The sequence below is a fragment of the Bombus flavifrons genome, chromosome 9, assembly GCF_040668555.2.
Source record: "Bombus flavifrons isolate JBK064 chromosome 9, iyBomFlav1_principal, whole genome shotgun sequence".
Taxonomy (NCBI): domain Eukaryota; kingdom Metazoa; phylum Arthropoda; class Insecta; order Hymenoptera; family Apidae; genus Bombus; species Bombus flavifrons.
Genome location: NC_138450.1, coordinates 1853616 through 1869447, shown reverse-complemented (window position 1 = coordinate 1869447; position 15832 = coordinate 1853616). Strand labels below are relative to the sequence as shown.

At 35.0% G+C, this 15832-nt stretch overlaps 2 protein-coding genes across 2 annotated transcripts; one reads left to right on the top strand and one right to left on the bottom strand.

The window, feature by feature from the left end:
* Positions 1 to 4869: 4869 nt before the first annotated feature.
* LOC138183005 (uncharacterized) lies at positions 4870 to 5884 on the top strand. The gene is made up of 4 exons (XM_069119515.1): positions 4870 to 5023; positions 5212 to 5399; positions 5486 to 5593; positions 5719 to 5884. Exons 1-4 carry the CDS (start codon positions 4901 to 4903, stop codon positions 5858 to 5860), a joined length of 561 nt encoding a protein of 186 aa, XP_068975616.1. The 5' UTR covers positions 4870 to 4900; the 3' UTR covers positions 5861 to 5884.
* A 119-nt stretch (positions 5885 to 6003) lies between these two features.
* LOC138183004 (solute carrier family 25 member 32) lies at positions 6004 to 15723 on the bottom strand. Its single transcript, XM_069119514.1, has 6 exons — positions 15289 to 15723; positions 10500 to 10653; positions 10158 to 10410; positions 9922 to 10035; positions 9681 to 9826; positions 6004 to 6964 (listed from the first exon to the last, which is right to left on the bottom strand). The coding sequence occupies exons 1-6, from the start codon at positions 15446 to 15448 to the stop codon at positions 6784 to 6786; spliced, it is 1008 nt and encodes a 335-aa protein (XP_068975615.1). The 5' UTR covers positions 15449 to 15723; the 3' UTR covers positions 6004 to 6783.
* Positions 15724 to 15832: the final 109 nt, after the last annotated feature.

Here is a 15832-nt window from a genome sequence, read left to right as displayed (position 1 = left end):
TCGCGTTAACCCTCTTGATATTTCGTGTCCAATTATTATGACTCGTGTGCGTGTCATCGCGAGCTTCCGCTAGGCTGCCTCATGTTTGCTTTAACGGAAGGAAGTTATTACCAGGACGATAAATTTTCGAATCTCTGGGAAAAGATTTCACGAGCAACCTATATTGGAACGTGACGATGGTTACGCTTGCAGTACGATGGCGAGAAAAGGTCAGGTTCGAGTTTTACAAGGTGCAACGATTAAGCTTCCTCTTCGTTCAGGACCACTCAACGATCGAAAGAACTAGCAGCTTCTTTATCACGGAAAACGTATACGAGAGATCCAAAGGTTGTTAGGTTTCATGGCCGAGTTTCCGAAATGTCAAAGGAAATTGAAGTTCCAAAACATGTTTTACATTCACGTCTTCAAGATATCAATGACGGCTCGTCGCCTCGAAGAGGTGCGATCTAATTGTAACATGTTGTAAAATCATCATCACCGGCGACGTTGTACGATGCAATCATCGATAATATTTTTTCTTGCGATGCAATTGAACATCGATTTGATTGACCATTTTCTTTTAGGCTACAATAGCGTTCCGACAGTTTTTTAATCAATAAATGACAGTGTTGAATTTTTCAAAATGAAATACGACGTATCCCATTGTGATTGAACGTTAGATCGATGCGTTCAATTTCAAAATGAATTCACTTGCGAAAGCAAGTTTGCATATCGCTTTCACCAATAATAACATGTATAATATCACTTTGAAATGGCCTATATTTATCGAGGTTGAGCACAGAGTTGCCGCGATATCGCCGATCGTCTGCGCACTTGGTATTGAGCAAACTCATAATCGTTCCAACTCGCGGTCCTCAAAGCAACTCTCGAACCTCGATAGTAGAAGAGGAACTTGTTTGACGCAGCCTAAGGCAGTTGGAAGTCTCACGCCACGAATCCTAGCCAGTACTTAATGTTGTTCCATTTGCAACTGCAATAAGTCTTGGAGACACACTTGAAATCCATGCGACTTGTAATTAATCACGCTCTAAATCCTTCAGATATCAACCAATCTATTTTCTTCGACAGATATTTCATTATTTCTATCATTATATCGCACTATATTATATTTTCATATGCAATGTTACACGATATTTATTAGTTAGATAAAGGAAAAAGTATTTCGTTGAGTCGTTGGCATTTTTTTTCAATTTCAATTTCCTTGCTTTTTATTTCATTAATAGCTGCAATATATATTCTGCCTTGTAACTTATAACTTCCTAACTTTTCAGGTCCCTGGTAACTGTGCTTTTATTTCATATATCGTTTATTTTTCCAAACATTACTCTTTCCGCGCATGTTTTTATGGTTATTGCATTTTTATTATCAGATTCTTTACACAGATGAATTTCGGAGTATTTTTACAATTTATAGCAATTGAAAAAAAAAAATCCAGAACACGGTTTGTTGGCTTTGAATCTCGAATTTCTAGATAGAAATCGAAGACCCAACTCATTAATGATCTTTCGCTATCATTCAGCGTTATCGTTATTTCTACTATAAAACAAAGTCGTGCTTCACGCGTGTTTTCGAGTTTAGACAATTAAACATTCGATAAATATTCACGAGTAGTTAAATTGGAAAATTTCCAACGCCTCTAATGCGAAAATTCTTCCAACTTCGTTTCAGATTAATGGTCGTGGCCGTGTCGTTATTAGGTTCCCGTAATTCACGCGAGATAATTTAGTTCTTAAGTTACATTAGCTGCGCCCGTTTTACATCTGTTCTCTGCTGCTTCTGTCTCCCGTTCGTGGAATCTCAACGGCAAACAAAAGGATCGTATCCATTTCCGCAGATCCTAACTCGTGACATACCCGAAGGGATATATTCTGTGTGCGCGCCGACACACCTTACAAGTACTATGTAATTCCGTTGTTTGCCAGTCAACCGAAACTCGTCGCTTTATTTAATTAGAAGCGGCAGAAACGCTTTTACCGTCCACGAAAATGATAAATTGCATTTATTATAGCGCTGTCGTCTCTTGTAATCATCATTATCTCGTATGTTTTAAACCATTCCATAACTTCCACGTCAGTCAAATTGACTGGTTTTACAATTTTATTTTAAAATTCCTACTTCATGTTATATTTTTTTCCGCAATGACGTAATGACTTTCTCAACGATAACTAAAAGAATAATATAATGGATCTTATTTTGTTTTTTATGTATTCAAACTCAAAATAATTTTGTATCAAGGCTACTTATACTTGTCAAAGTGTAAAAGGGTCCTGCAATTTATTTATCAAACCCCAATTAACCAGTTTCCTCGTTTTGTACAACTTCCCACACGTTTTTTAAATTTTTACTGCGTATCATTCAATATGACGATATCGGTCCGATCAGACGATATCGGTTCAACAATTTTATAAATGTGTCAACCCTCGTTTAGGGATCATGGTCCCAGATGAATTAATAATAGCAAAAATGTACTACATAACATGAAATTCCTTCTGTAAGAAAGTAATAAATCAATAAATATAAAAGTATTCTATTATTAGGTACTTTTTAAAGATCAGTCATTTTGACTAGTTTTGGTAAAAATAGCTTCGTGTTAACTATCGGTAGTTCTAAAGTTAATTCACTAAAAAGACACGTAAGAGAAAAATGAATCCATCCTTCTTCGCTTCCTCTTGTTTTTCTTTCACGATTTCTCCCTTCTTTATCACGCTTACTATAAAAAGTATCAACCGTTCGACCGTGATACGTTAACTTTATTCTGAAACAGTCGTCTCAGTGAAAAAAGAAATAAAAGATTCTTCTTCCTTTACGAAATACTTTGTATGTACTGCGTACATTCCCCATGTTGTACCTATCCATAGTTTGCTTCTGCTTCTTGTCCTCGCTCTTTCTTGTGCAAAAAAAGTCTTGAACCAACCAATCGATATCTCCAGCTTGCATTGTGCTTAGCATTATAAAAACAAGGTGCTTGAAAACTGGATGTCTTTTCTGAAATTCTATCTCTTTATATTCGGCTGTGTCTGAATCCACGTTCCAGCCTCCGATCGACAAATCGATCTTCCACACACTCCTCCCTATTAATGTTCCATTGCTTTTAATAATTTTGTATCTTTTTTATCGTATTTTAGTATTTTAAATCGCTTGGCAAATTATTGTCTAATTATAAAGAATATGCAACGCAACGTACGTTCTAAGAGATGGAATTCCCTTTGAAGATTTTAAACGAAATCCTTATCACGCTAGAAGTTAACGTACCCAGTAGGGTGGTTAAGATTCGAAAATTTCCATCTCTCTACACGGCAAAGCCGGCAAAAAAGTTCTTGTTCGAATTACATGGGCGGGGCTGAAGCTTCAGAATACCAGCCATCGGCCGCCATCTGCGAACCGTTGGTCGAACAATCTTGGAAACTACAGCGCGAACTGCAATCGTGCCGCGTTCCAACGCCGAAACAGGATTCTGTGGATTGTCTTTCTCCCTTTGGCATTCCACAGTGCACTCTTGATCGGTGGCTAAACCAAGAAATCAAGTATACGTTCGTGAAATAGGGAAACATTTCTGAAAGTTTGACAAATATTTCATCGATGTCCTTGTCCGAGAGGGGTGAATTTTCCAACAACGGTTTCACTATGATTCTTAAGCACGAGTTGCTCAATAATTCCGGAACAATTTCATAAAATAACTCCCATTTTTTAACATATAAGCCTAGCAACCAACGATTTGATTATGTAAGGACAATTTAAATTCAAAGGATTTTTGTATAAAATCGATCATTTGCAACATGAAGAGGTGGATGTGGCGTCGCGGTTTTTCACGGCTATTTGCGGCCACGTATGCAGAGGACAGCCGTGAAAAATCACGACACTCCAACGATACTACGCAACAATCGCCTTTTCTGACATCGTCGTATCGCACGTGGCGTGTGCAGCGACGAAATTCGCCAGCGGTGAATTTGCGCGGCCTCTAATCAATGATGCATCTTCGGCCGCGTATGTGCGCGTTTCTAACGATTAACTTCGTCCCAGATATCCAAAGGCCCTCGGCATAGACAGCAGGTTTCAGCGCGTTATTCGGCTGCGGGTGTTGGCAGACCGACGCCTCCAAAGTTGCACAGAATAATTATTAATACAAGTCCTACGTTGAATCTGGAATGCGCTAAACAACGCAACAACACAGTCGCATTACGATTTGATCATTTATTTAATATCGGACTTATCTGGTCCGTGTCGTGTATTTGGAATGTTTGAAATGCCCTCCGTCGATGATAAACGCTCGTACAATCCCCACTACGTGTTGCTGCCTGACCCGAGGAGATTTTGCAAATTTACGGAAATGGGCCGGAGATTCTGGGCGAACTGGCACAATGTGGCTGCTCGGATAACTTGGCAAGATAGAGATTGAAATTTAACTTCCATGAAGATATAACGTTAAGATTGGGATGATTTAATCTTCTGTTTAGATTCAGTCTTTTATGTTTGCCTGCGGGGCAACTCGTGGCTCTTCCGCACAAAAATGTAGCGGGATCGATGGTTTACGCGTTTGCACATACACGCGAAAAAATCTAGTTACGGCTCGTTAACAGTATACAATTATTAGCCCGCTGTAAACTTCAACAGTATCCCTCGTTTAACGGGCGTTGGTAATGTGCAGCTTACAAGTCGTTAACTCGCGCCTCGTTTCAGATCTTACGATGTAGCCTTTCGTTTAAAAAATGAAGCAAACGATTCGGACAAACTTTGCTTGATTAACGCGATGCTGCGCGCTTGGTAAAATCTGACTTTCGAGAATCTCTTCTATTCTCGTCTCATGAAACATAGCTCGAGTTGGATAAACGATAATTTGTTCTTCCATGAGATTTCGAACGTGACGGATCATATTCGTATTCCTTCCAGACGGTTAGTCGCAATGTACATCCTCCTCGTGTGCTACCTCGCGTGGGTATCACAAGCTTCAGGGGTGAAAAATATCACACACGGAGTAACAAGACACCTTAGATCTATTGGGTTTCCGGAAGGCAGCGGCATGGGGGTAAAGTACAGAATAAAAGTCATTCATACTTCATCAACTAATACTACCATTTACCCGTTAATGCGATACTAACGTCGTAATTTGATCTGTCACCGCGGAAAAAAATGGCATATCGTATAGAGATCGTTTCGATCTGATCTATATAAAAATAAATGGTTATCATATAAAAAAAACTCTTACGCGTGCAGATATTCTTCGCCCTCGGAGTACCCATTGATATTCCCGACAAATCGGTGCTATTTTCTCTATACTTCGAAGCGAATTATGCTCTGCCAGGGGAATGGAACTCCACTTACTATTCGAACGAGCCGTATCTTAAGAAGCGAAGTCTGGATCGACGATTGACGTACGAAATTCTTATGAACAAACTGGAAAGGTAAAGAAACTGATTAAAAATGAAATGTAGGAAAATGAGTCCTGGATAGATTAAATTAAAAGTTACAATATTCTTTATTTTTATAGCTTTGGTTATTCTGGTGAAAATTGTCTACTAAAAATGATCTGTGAAGTTGCTAACTATCCTTTAACTAGTAATGGGGTGCTTGGCGAAGTGCTGCAAATTTTATTTACGTGAGTGCTAAACGTACTTTAATGTAAATACAGTTTCGACAATAACATTCCAATAAATTAAACGAATTAAAAGTTTTAGAACACGTTTCTGAAAAATCAATAACGTGATCCAATTTTTGTCACAGGCCATCCTCTTCGCAAAATGAAAATCTTCCAAGCGAGATCACCGAAGCCGAGCACGCGAAAGATTGCAATTACCGCTATAAAAAATGCCCTCAAAGTCCATTAGCTTTGATAAGGCGCCATGATCTCGACGATAATAGTTAGAGAAGCCACGATATTAAACGCAATCTTCATAGTACACGGTATAGTTCACGGACTGCCGTCCGATAATGGAGTTTCTAAAAAATACATAAAGATTTTTATACCTCCATAAATAACATTTATCATTGTCGAGCGATAAACACATCTTTTTATGTGATAGTATTGCAATATTTATTGAATTGAAAATACATATGTTCCTTCTCGTATTTCATATTCGCATGATTTATTTTCGCTTCGAGGAATATTTCCAATTTTTTTTTATAAATTAGGAGTTTTAAATCGAAAGTTTCGCATAGCATACTACTATCGCTGCGAGAATAGTGTATGCACATAAAGCGATTTGTCTAAATTGACATCAAATATCAACAACAAGAAAATGAAATAAGACTACTTACAAACTATGGGGAGAAAAATATCATGGAAACTGGATCGTTCCGAATTATCGAAAAAGGACATTATACACATTTCGAATAAAGCACGAACTTCGAGTCGGGAAAGTATCGTTAAAAATGTATAGGTCATGTGCGTTCGCAATTTGTTTAAAGTAATTTCATTCTGGCGACGTACAAAGTTTCGTAAAATTAACGAAAGTCTTAATTAATAACGAGAAATCTTGTCGCTGTATTCACAATTGTTTTTCACAGTAACAATGTATGGATAATGATGATCGACAACACAGATTCATGAACATAGAATAATGCACTGGAAAAAGGAAATCTAGTCGTCGACGTCAGAATAAATTTCGAAACAAATGCATTTTTGCTTGCATATTGATTAAATGCATTCTATTCTATGCTATAATAATTTACCTAAAAATTTTCACCGACAGATCGTAAACGCATTTGTGTTAGCTGATTTGATCAAATAAAACCTTCGAGTCGATTTCTTAAAATGACAGTGGATCTTTTTACAAGGTAATTCTTAAATTAGTTACTCTCTTCTACATTCTTGATCAAAATTGGCAAAGTTCGGTCTTGATCCATCGTTTTTCTATGTTGCAGATAGTGAGACACGTTTTCGTATACCAAGAATGTAATCACAGTCGCTGGAGTCACCCTGGTCAGGTTCGCGCTTAGACCCTTGTAAAAGCCTCGCCACCCCTCATACCTGCAATTAACCACCAGCAATACTCTTTCGTTATTTGCTTCTTCTGTTTTCATCATTTATTGCATAGAACTTTCTCAATAGGCTACAATGTACGTTTTCATTCGCATTACAGACCGGTGTACGATTCTTGTCGTGATTCATTAATCAAAGCACCTCTCTGTCCCACTCTTTTTCTTTATCGAAAAGGAAATAACCGTACGCCACGAGAATTATAAGCGATAATCATGTATTGACAACGATTATCGTAAACGTTGCACATACTTTTATTGTTCAACGTCAAAGATAACAGCATTATATAACTCCATTGTATATTTCAATTAATGTTCTTATTCGTTCATCGATCATCAGAATTACTTCCCGACACTTTTGTAACTTAGTTTGATAAAGAATTGTATCCATTCATTGTATACAATTGTATGTGTAAAATGAAAAAAGTGGGTGAAGGAGTTTCTCAAAATCTAGACAATTCCAATTCTACGTAGTTTATTTCTCATTCAGATGGTTTCACTTTGATAAGTTTAGAGACACATACAACTTCATAAATCATACACAAACGTCCAAAAATCGTACCGCTGATGGTTTAACAAATGATCCGTCTAATTGTAATTACATCCCATGTCTCACGTACACACAACACTCACCTAAACATACACGTAAACACATTGCTCTCTTACATATTGTTCGCGCGTTAACTGTGGTCCTGCCACAGCAATTAATTCATTAGGAAATTTAGTCAAGGAGGAAAAAAATAAGATGATCGCCACAATCATCTAATTCGAAGGAAAATATTTGAACAGCCGATAGAAAGCTGGGATACATTCTCCAGATTCCCAATCGTTCGACAAATATCTTTTTTCTTCATTAAGTTCTACAAACATCATGCATAACCATTAAAAGCTAAATGATCCAACAGCTAGTTTATAATGAGAAACAATTAAATGTTGCTGCCAATGTTTATTAGGTCATTCATAGTCTTTAAATAATGAATCCCAGTCACAATTAGAAATACATATAAATAAATTGAACCTACTATTTTGAAAATTGCAAGGACATTGAATTTTATTGCCATATCATCAGTTGCACTGAGTACCAGACTCTATAAACTTTGCAACATTCGTCTATTGATTTTTCGAAAAGAGGTACATATTCATTCGATACAGAAATATAACATAAATAATAATTAAACTGTAGATAATTATTACATTCCTACGTATGTTTTCATTTCATTTACTTTTAATCGAAATTTGCTATCAACATTATGACTTGCATTATGACGCGAGGATTTGTAATTGATCTATTTATTTTAACATATTCGCACTAAAAAATTGTTTACTGTAGTTTCAGGTGTACGCATGATTTGTTATTTATACAATCATGCGACTTTTGATATTTTCTATCCTTTGTTACATGTTGTACCTTTCGCCAGTTACATTTTTACAATAAAACGAGAAGGTACAAACTTTTTCTTTGAGTAAATCTTAATGCACTTACAAACAATATTAATTTATGGCAATAAAACTATTAAAATGTAATTTCATCTTAAAAAGAAGATATTGATATACATGATAGATATTATGAACTTTTGAGTGCCAGCCCAAAGAAAAATTCCTAATAAGAAAAATAATTTAATCTTCCGTAGGATTTATAAGTTTTGTTCCTCTTCTCGCGCGTTATAAAAGCAAATAAAATTGTTCTATATGCGCGAAATGTTGAATAAATAAAATATATGCTTCATCTCTATAAATTACTGTATGTTCAAAAAATAAAATTAACGTCCGTTTTTGATGTCAAGAAATATCATTTGTTCGCTATGTTCTTAAAGTATTCCGTTATTATATGAAACAGTCAACTAGTATATAACATAATCATAAGATAACGTTAGAGACTGTTTTTAATTGTTCCAGTAACAAAAAAACTAGTGGATTGGTATTCTTAAAAATAAGTTTAAATAAATTGAAAGTCTATCCCTATAATATGAAGGCATTTAGCATTCAAAGACTCCAATAAAATGCTATTATTAAGAACAATAAAACTATTCCCAATAATATTGTTTGCTACACAAGTTTCTTTTCAAAAAGGAATTCCCAAAAATATTTTCTAAGTAATTCGAGTAGTTACATTTGTTACATATACTATAGAACTACCTTTTTGAGTTACACTACTGAAATATATGTCTTATTAAACAAAATATTAAACGTTAATGAACAACACTTTCTTTAATTCATTGATGCCAATTAAGAACATAAAATAGTTTGGTAAAAGTTGGCACTTCCAGAATAAAACTAATGTACTGCTTTGCCATTTGTATAAAAATATATACGGAAAAAGAATCTTTTTTCTAATAATACTGTTCCAAATGTACCTCTAATGAGAAAAAAGGTAAAAGTTTTAAAATACAACCAACATATGACCGTCTCAAATAATAATTACCTCCAGATTACCTTTGTTGATTTACAAATCATACTTAGGGCTGGGAAAATCCAATATCGAAGCATAATTCTACTTTGGAAAATTATAAAATATTTAAATGAGATTAATATGTTCTTATTTTCTTCTACCTTTAATAATTTTAGATTAGTGTAATCTAAGGAATCAATGAGAGTTTGTAGGCACATTAGAAAATGTTTCATAAATTACTATAATTAAACATATATTTGGTGTAACGTGTAAAAGGTAGGGAGTTAAGCCTTTATAAAAACCCTTTATTCCTTCTGACCTCCATATCGATTGAATGCAATGAACGCTGCCATTATAGTTGTGGTGATGATCTTGAAGTCGTGCTCTAACAACTTGATAAGGATAAGTCGAGGCGGCGGCAATTAATTTTGAAACCGCCGCGAAATTGATATATTCCCATGTGCTCTGTAAATATAAAAATGAAGATAATATTTTTTCAGGATTGTATTTTAAATGTCAAATCAATTCAACATATATGTATAATTGCACACTAGACTTACCAGTTTGCTGTCAATTGGTACATTCAAGTAATTATTGTACCAATTTTTCAGTTCTTCGTACACCATAAATTGGATAGCACCATGCGAGACACCAAACATTCCAGGTACAAATCCCTGTAAACATACGTTTTATAAAGTTTTATATTATATTTTACTATAGCTTAATGAATACATTTAAAAAGGAGGATCAAATTAAAATCTAATGTTTCCTCTTCGCTAAAAGGATATTCATTTACCCGATACAAGCCTCTGAATCCTTCTGTTCTATATATCTTTTTAATTGCATCTACCATTCCATTGTATCTAAGTGTTTCTGGAAGATGTTTATCATCCATGTACTGCAAACACAAACGTGTTTTTACTACCCAAAGTGGATTTGTCATAACTAAAGTAAGAATTCCAGCGTCTGCTGCAGCGAACATGTGCAACGATGGTCCTAACGGCTTCCTACTATTTCCACCTTGGATCCATGTTTTAATGGTATTATAGCTAAACAAAAGCAAGTTTCATATATTATTAACAAGGATTACATTAAAATCTTTTCTCATAAAAGTATTTAAATAATTTAAAATTCTTACAAAAAGAAGTAGCAACCCCATGCACCGCCAGATCCTAGGACATTTGGCGTTACTCCTCTGTAAAGACCTTTCACTCCCTCAGTCTTAACAATTTGCATTACTGCGCTTTTAAGGCTTTTGTATTGTGGGCCCACGCGTGAGTGACCATCGCTAACTGCAAAAAGAATAGAGTGATGAGTACATCTTGTTTCCAGGATTCCAGGAGGGTGGTGCAACTAGACAGAGCATGACGAACTGCTAATACGTAAAATTTTTCTAAATGATACCATTGTCCAGATAACGTTCGCTATTTCTTCTCGTTCAACTCGTGACGATAACGTAAAGAGCAGCCAAATGATAAGCAAAATCTAATTATTTTTTCTCGCATCACGTGTCATAATTTATCTAATGAGCGTGTTGCAACTTCAATCTCGTGACATTTTGACATACAATAGAAATCGTATTTTACTCTTAATTGCATTGCACTAGATATTTCGACAAATTCCTTTCCAACAAACAATAATCTATATCGTGTTGAGTTTAATTCACTCGCCACAGGCACAAAAAGACGATTCTTCATTATTCTTTGTGTTCAGGAAGATGTTTGTTGCGGTAAATTATCGATGTGTCCACATATTTCTAAACGCATTACACAGCCAATACAGCAAAATACTTCGAAACAGAATAATTAATAAGCCTTTCTACAACATTTACCATTGTTTTTCGTGGGAATTAAATTGTCAACAGTTTCTGCAAACATCCTACGCTTGTATGTACTACGCTAATTTTATTTCATACACATATGTATGAAGAGAAATGAAACTTATTCGGAATCACTAAGAAGATGACATTCTCTATTTGCGTCTCGACGTGAATTTCCATAATAATATTAGGTTAATAGTTAAAATTAATAATGTTTCGATTAGATTATTAATATGTATAATTAATAATAGAATAATGCATTTTTGCGGTATGTGTACTACTTATTATGAACTTAATTTTTCCTAATTTCAATTACCATCTTTCAGATAAACTTTCTATTCTACTTTATAAAGTTTCTGGTCTGACGAAATTCATCGTTCAATTTCCAAAAAAAGATAATTATTTATAGGACGATCAAATAGTAACGTTAATTTACACGACATCAGGAAACATACGGAATTAAAATTAATCTCTCTTTGTCACAAACGAAATGATCACCTAATTATTTTTAATAAATTTCACGTTTTTAGTGTAGTTATTGTGAACCAAACGATTAAATTATCTACTTCATTTCGCCACACGAGACGAAACTTTAATCATGAGAAAAACATTAAAATGTAATTGTTCGGGCTTACGTGCGTCTGACGCAATCTGCGGAATTTCTTGCAATTTGGTGTGTAGCCAACGGATTTTACGACGAAAATACGACAGAGAACGAGCTCCATGAGGACATCATCGGTCTTTCGATGATAGCAAAATAAAAAATTACGATGAAATAAGTTTCTGTTTAAGCTCCTATCATCTTAACGCTTCATTGTACGCGAAAGTTTCGATTAAGCTTAAATAAGTTGCTACTTTCGAATCAAATATGCTACGAAATCTTTTAAAATTCGTTTTATAACGTTAATTAACAGAAATTACGTAGCTACGTTGAAATAAACTCTTTCTTTAAGTTCACATCATATCTTAATACTCCTTCATATAAAAACGTTTCAACTATTCCTAAAAAAGGTCTTTGATTCTGATTCAAACGTATCTCGATGTAAACAAAACCGATGAACTAACAGAAATTACATTAGTAAATCGAAATATATTTCTTAATATGCATGATGCAATAAATATTTGAATTACTTTGAGTTCGTCAGACTGAACTTAAATACGTGGAAAGTAGAAATACGAAACTATGACCGTTGCTCCTTGTATTGTATTGAATACCATTAGCGGTAAACTGGTCGATTCCGAGTATGTAATCTTTAAATAATTTGAACATAACAGTATAATGTTAACAATAAATGTCAATACAAGGTAACAAAAAAAATTTTCGGAAAATTCGACTTTTCCTGGAAATTCTTACATTTGAGAAGCAGTATAGTCGTAATGACCGAATAGAAATGTTAAGAAGGTACTAACAGTAAGATTCGCAACAACGTGAAACAAAGATATTCTTTAAGTCATTTAACTACAGGAATGTCTACTTTCCATTCCTAAATGTGGTTGAAAGTTAACCATAACTTTCCATTTCATTTCGAGGTACTTCATTCGTGTATTTTAAGATTATTATATAATCTAAATTTTATGTACTACTCTTGCAAATTTTGTTATATTATTCGCACGACAATTAGGCTATACAGGTTATCCACCTAACTCGAAACCCGCGCTCACGAGCCATGTAAGAATGGCAACAGTGTAACATGTACGCTTACTACTGCAATCAAATGTCGCTCGCCATCTATGAGCTGTTACTAGAAATAAAATTAGGCGAGGACACAGAGCGGTTTGTTGGTTGACGTCGAAGGACTTAAATTTGATGTCACTATAAGGAGAAGATGATCGCTGAGACAGTTAGCTTCATATTTTCGCTCGATGATTTCATGTCCTTGTGTGCTTGAAGCTTCGAAGCAAGCAAACGCACCTGATTTTGATATCTTAAATTATGTTTATCTGAAATGTAATTACAATTTAATTTTTTTTTATCTAAAATTGTATTCGACTGTTTGAACGATCGAATCATAATGAAATTATCATCGCTAACGAATTATAATGAAATTGTTCATTTTCTTATAAATATGGAGACCCTTTTTATATCTCGTTTGGTAATTTTCTTCTACTTTGTACTTCAAAATTTATGATCGCTATTACCTAATTTTGGATCGTTCCGCTGTGGATATGTCGAATGTAAGAAGAATAAGGAACAAGGAAAGCGATTGAGATATAGTAAGACATTTCACAAAATTCATATTTAGACAGATTATTTCAGAAGAATACAAATAAATTTAACCCTCGTACTGCAGTACCTGGGTCCGTTCGAACTAGTCGGCAAACGACAAGTCTACTTTTTTAAACTGATCTGTCCAGGTATCTCAATTGTTTTCCTATTCTTACATCGTAGCAGCGAATTCAATCACAGTAGAACGATCTAAAATCAGGTAAAGCGGCCAATTTATGAAGAATGATTGTTAATAAATTTTAAAGTATGAGAATGTTAAATATGTTAAAAATGAAAATTACCAAATAAGATATAAAAGGACTCTCCATGTTTATAAGAACGTGAAAATTTAATTGTAGTTCGTTAGTACCATAATCCAAGATATCAAAACCGGTTGCACTTACTTGCTTCGAGATTTCAGGAGCACACAGGGACATGAAATCATCGAGCGAAAACGCAAAGCTAGTTTTCTCAGTGATAGTCCTCTCCTTATAGTGACATCAAATTTAAAGTCCTTCGGCGACAATCAAACTTCTAATTTCTAATTATACTTCTAGTAACAGCTCGTAGATGACGATCGACATTTTATTGCAGTAGCAAGCGTACATGTTACACTGTTGTCATTCTCATATGTTCTCGCGAGCGCGGATTCTGAGTAAAGTGAATAACCATGTGTACGTATATGTGGTATCGATCATTAGCTAATTTTTACCATAAATGTATCATGAAGATTCACACCAATTAACACAATCTCCAGTTCAGTTAAATACGAAGTCAAAGTAAAATAGCAGAAGTACTTTAAGTTTTATCGGGAGTTTAGTGAAGTAAGGTAAATTGCAAAGTAAACAATGTACTGTAATTAAAAATATGTAACCACATAACAATACATAAATATATTTGATCATAATTTGTAAATAAAGAGAATTTTATTTAAAGGAATTAAATAACAAAAATCGATGTTAATAAACGTCACTTCCCGTCGCGTGGAACATTATTTATAATGCAAAGTTAAGGGACATCGTTTGTCTCTGTCTTTAAACCGGTCAAAAATACTTTTTATTCTTCACAATAACGCCACGTGCTTTTCTTGTTCGACCTTGTCGGCCAAACTGATAGGAGCGTCGACCGTAGACGTCACAGTTTTTTATTATATTCTTTTGTATGTAATTATCGCTACTCAATGTGTTAACGAACCTACACGTTATTTCGAACTACTTCTATATATATGTATATATATATATAAGATTAGACAGACTATCTACCAACAAATAATGACTAATATCAGACTTAGTATCTTGCTTCCTGGTTTTCCTCATGACAAGTTTAAATATAGAATGTATTTGCACCAAATTTACAAAAATTAATATTAGAGAAGTTATTCAAGAAATTTTTATCAGAACATTTATAATAGAAATTATTTATGCGACAATACTATTTTAGATTAACAATGTATCATCAATGAATCCATAACAAAGTTTATGTTAGATGGAATATGCGGTATTTTAGAAAACATAAAAATAGAAACATAGGTATTTCGTGAAGAAACATTCGAAAATTAAAATAAAATAAAATTGTCACGGCAAATAGCATCATTTGTTTCGAAAATGATTTCACTTACGAATATTATTATTACAATATTCTCTTCGATTCTCTGTAATTAAACAATTCAACTATCAAGATATTCATTTTACACAACGATTATAACATAAGCCGCATAATGTCAGACTGTGTGAGTCACAGAATAAAAGCAGAACATAGGGGAAAATTTTCTGTCTCTAGCACGTATAAATATACAATATAGCACGTTTCCCACGTGCATATATCGAATAGATTGAATTCGTACCCGCCATTTGCATGCACAGCCGTTATGTCGTCAGCAAAGACACACTCGAATTCACTTACCTGCAAATCTGGTCTTGATCAAGTCTAAAGGATGCAACATCAGCGTGGAAACCACGCCACCGGATACACCAGCAACGAGATGTTCGTACTTAAAGTGGCTCAACACAGGCAAAACACGAGCGGTCCCCGGTGAACCACCACTCGACTTTATTGTCGACATTTTACCCGTGTCAAACTGCTCGTCGTTCGTTATCGATCCGTTAGTGGAAAATCCAGTTGCATCCTTTACAACGCTAGCAATATTCGTCTCCACTCTGCGGCATATCTCTTGATCCGCGGCAGGCAGTGCCGTTGCGTTTGCGGTAACGCGAGACACAGCCGAAATCGCTTCTTCGGTTTGATACGTTCTTCCGTCTCGCTTTCTCCTTTTAACTGATTATGTAACGCAACAGGACGTGACGCGCACCGAACGCAGACTAACGACTGATTCAGCGACTACTCGCGTTGAGTGCTCTGCGCACCACCTCCCTCTACCTTCAACTACCTCTCTCCAGCAGGTGCCATCTTTCTGACTAAGAGGAAACAGAAACTCCTGTCGCGGGAA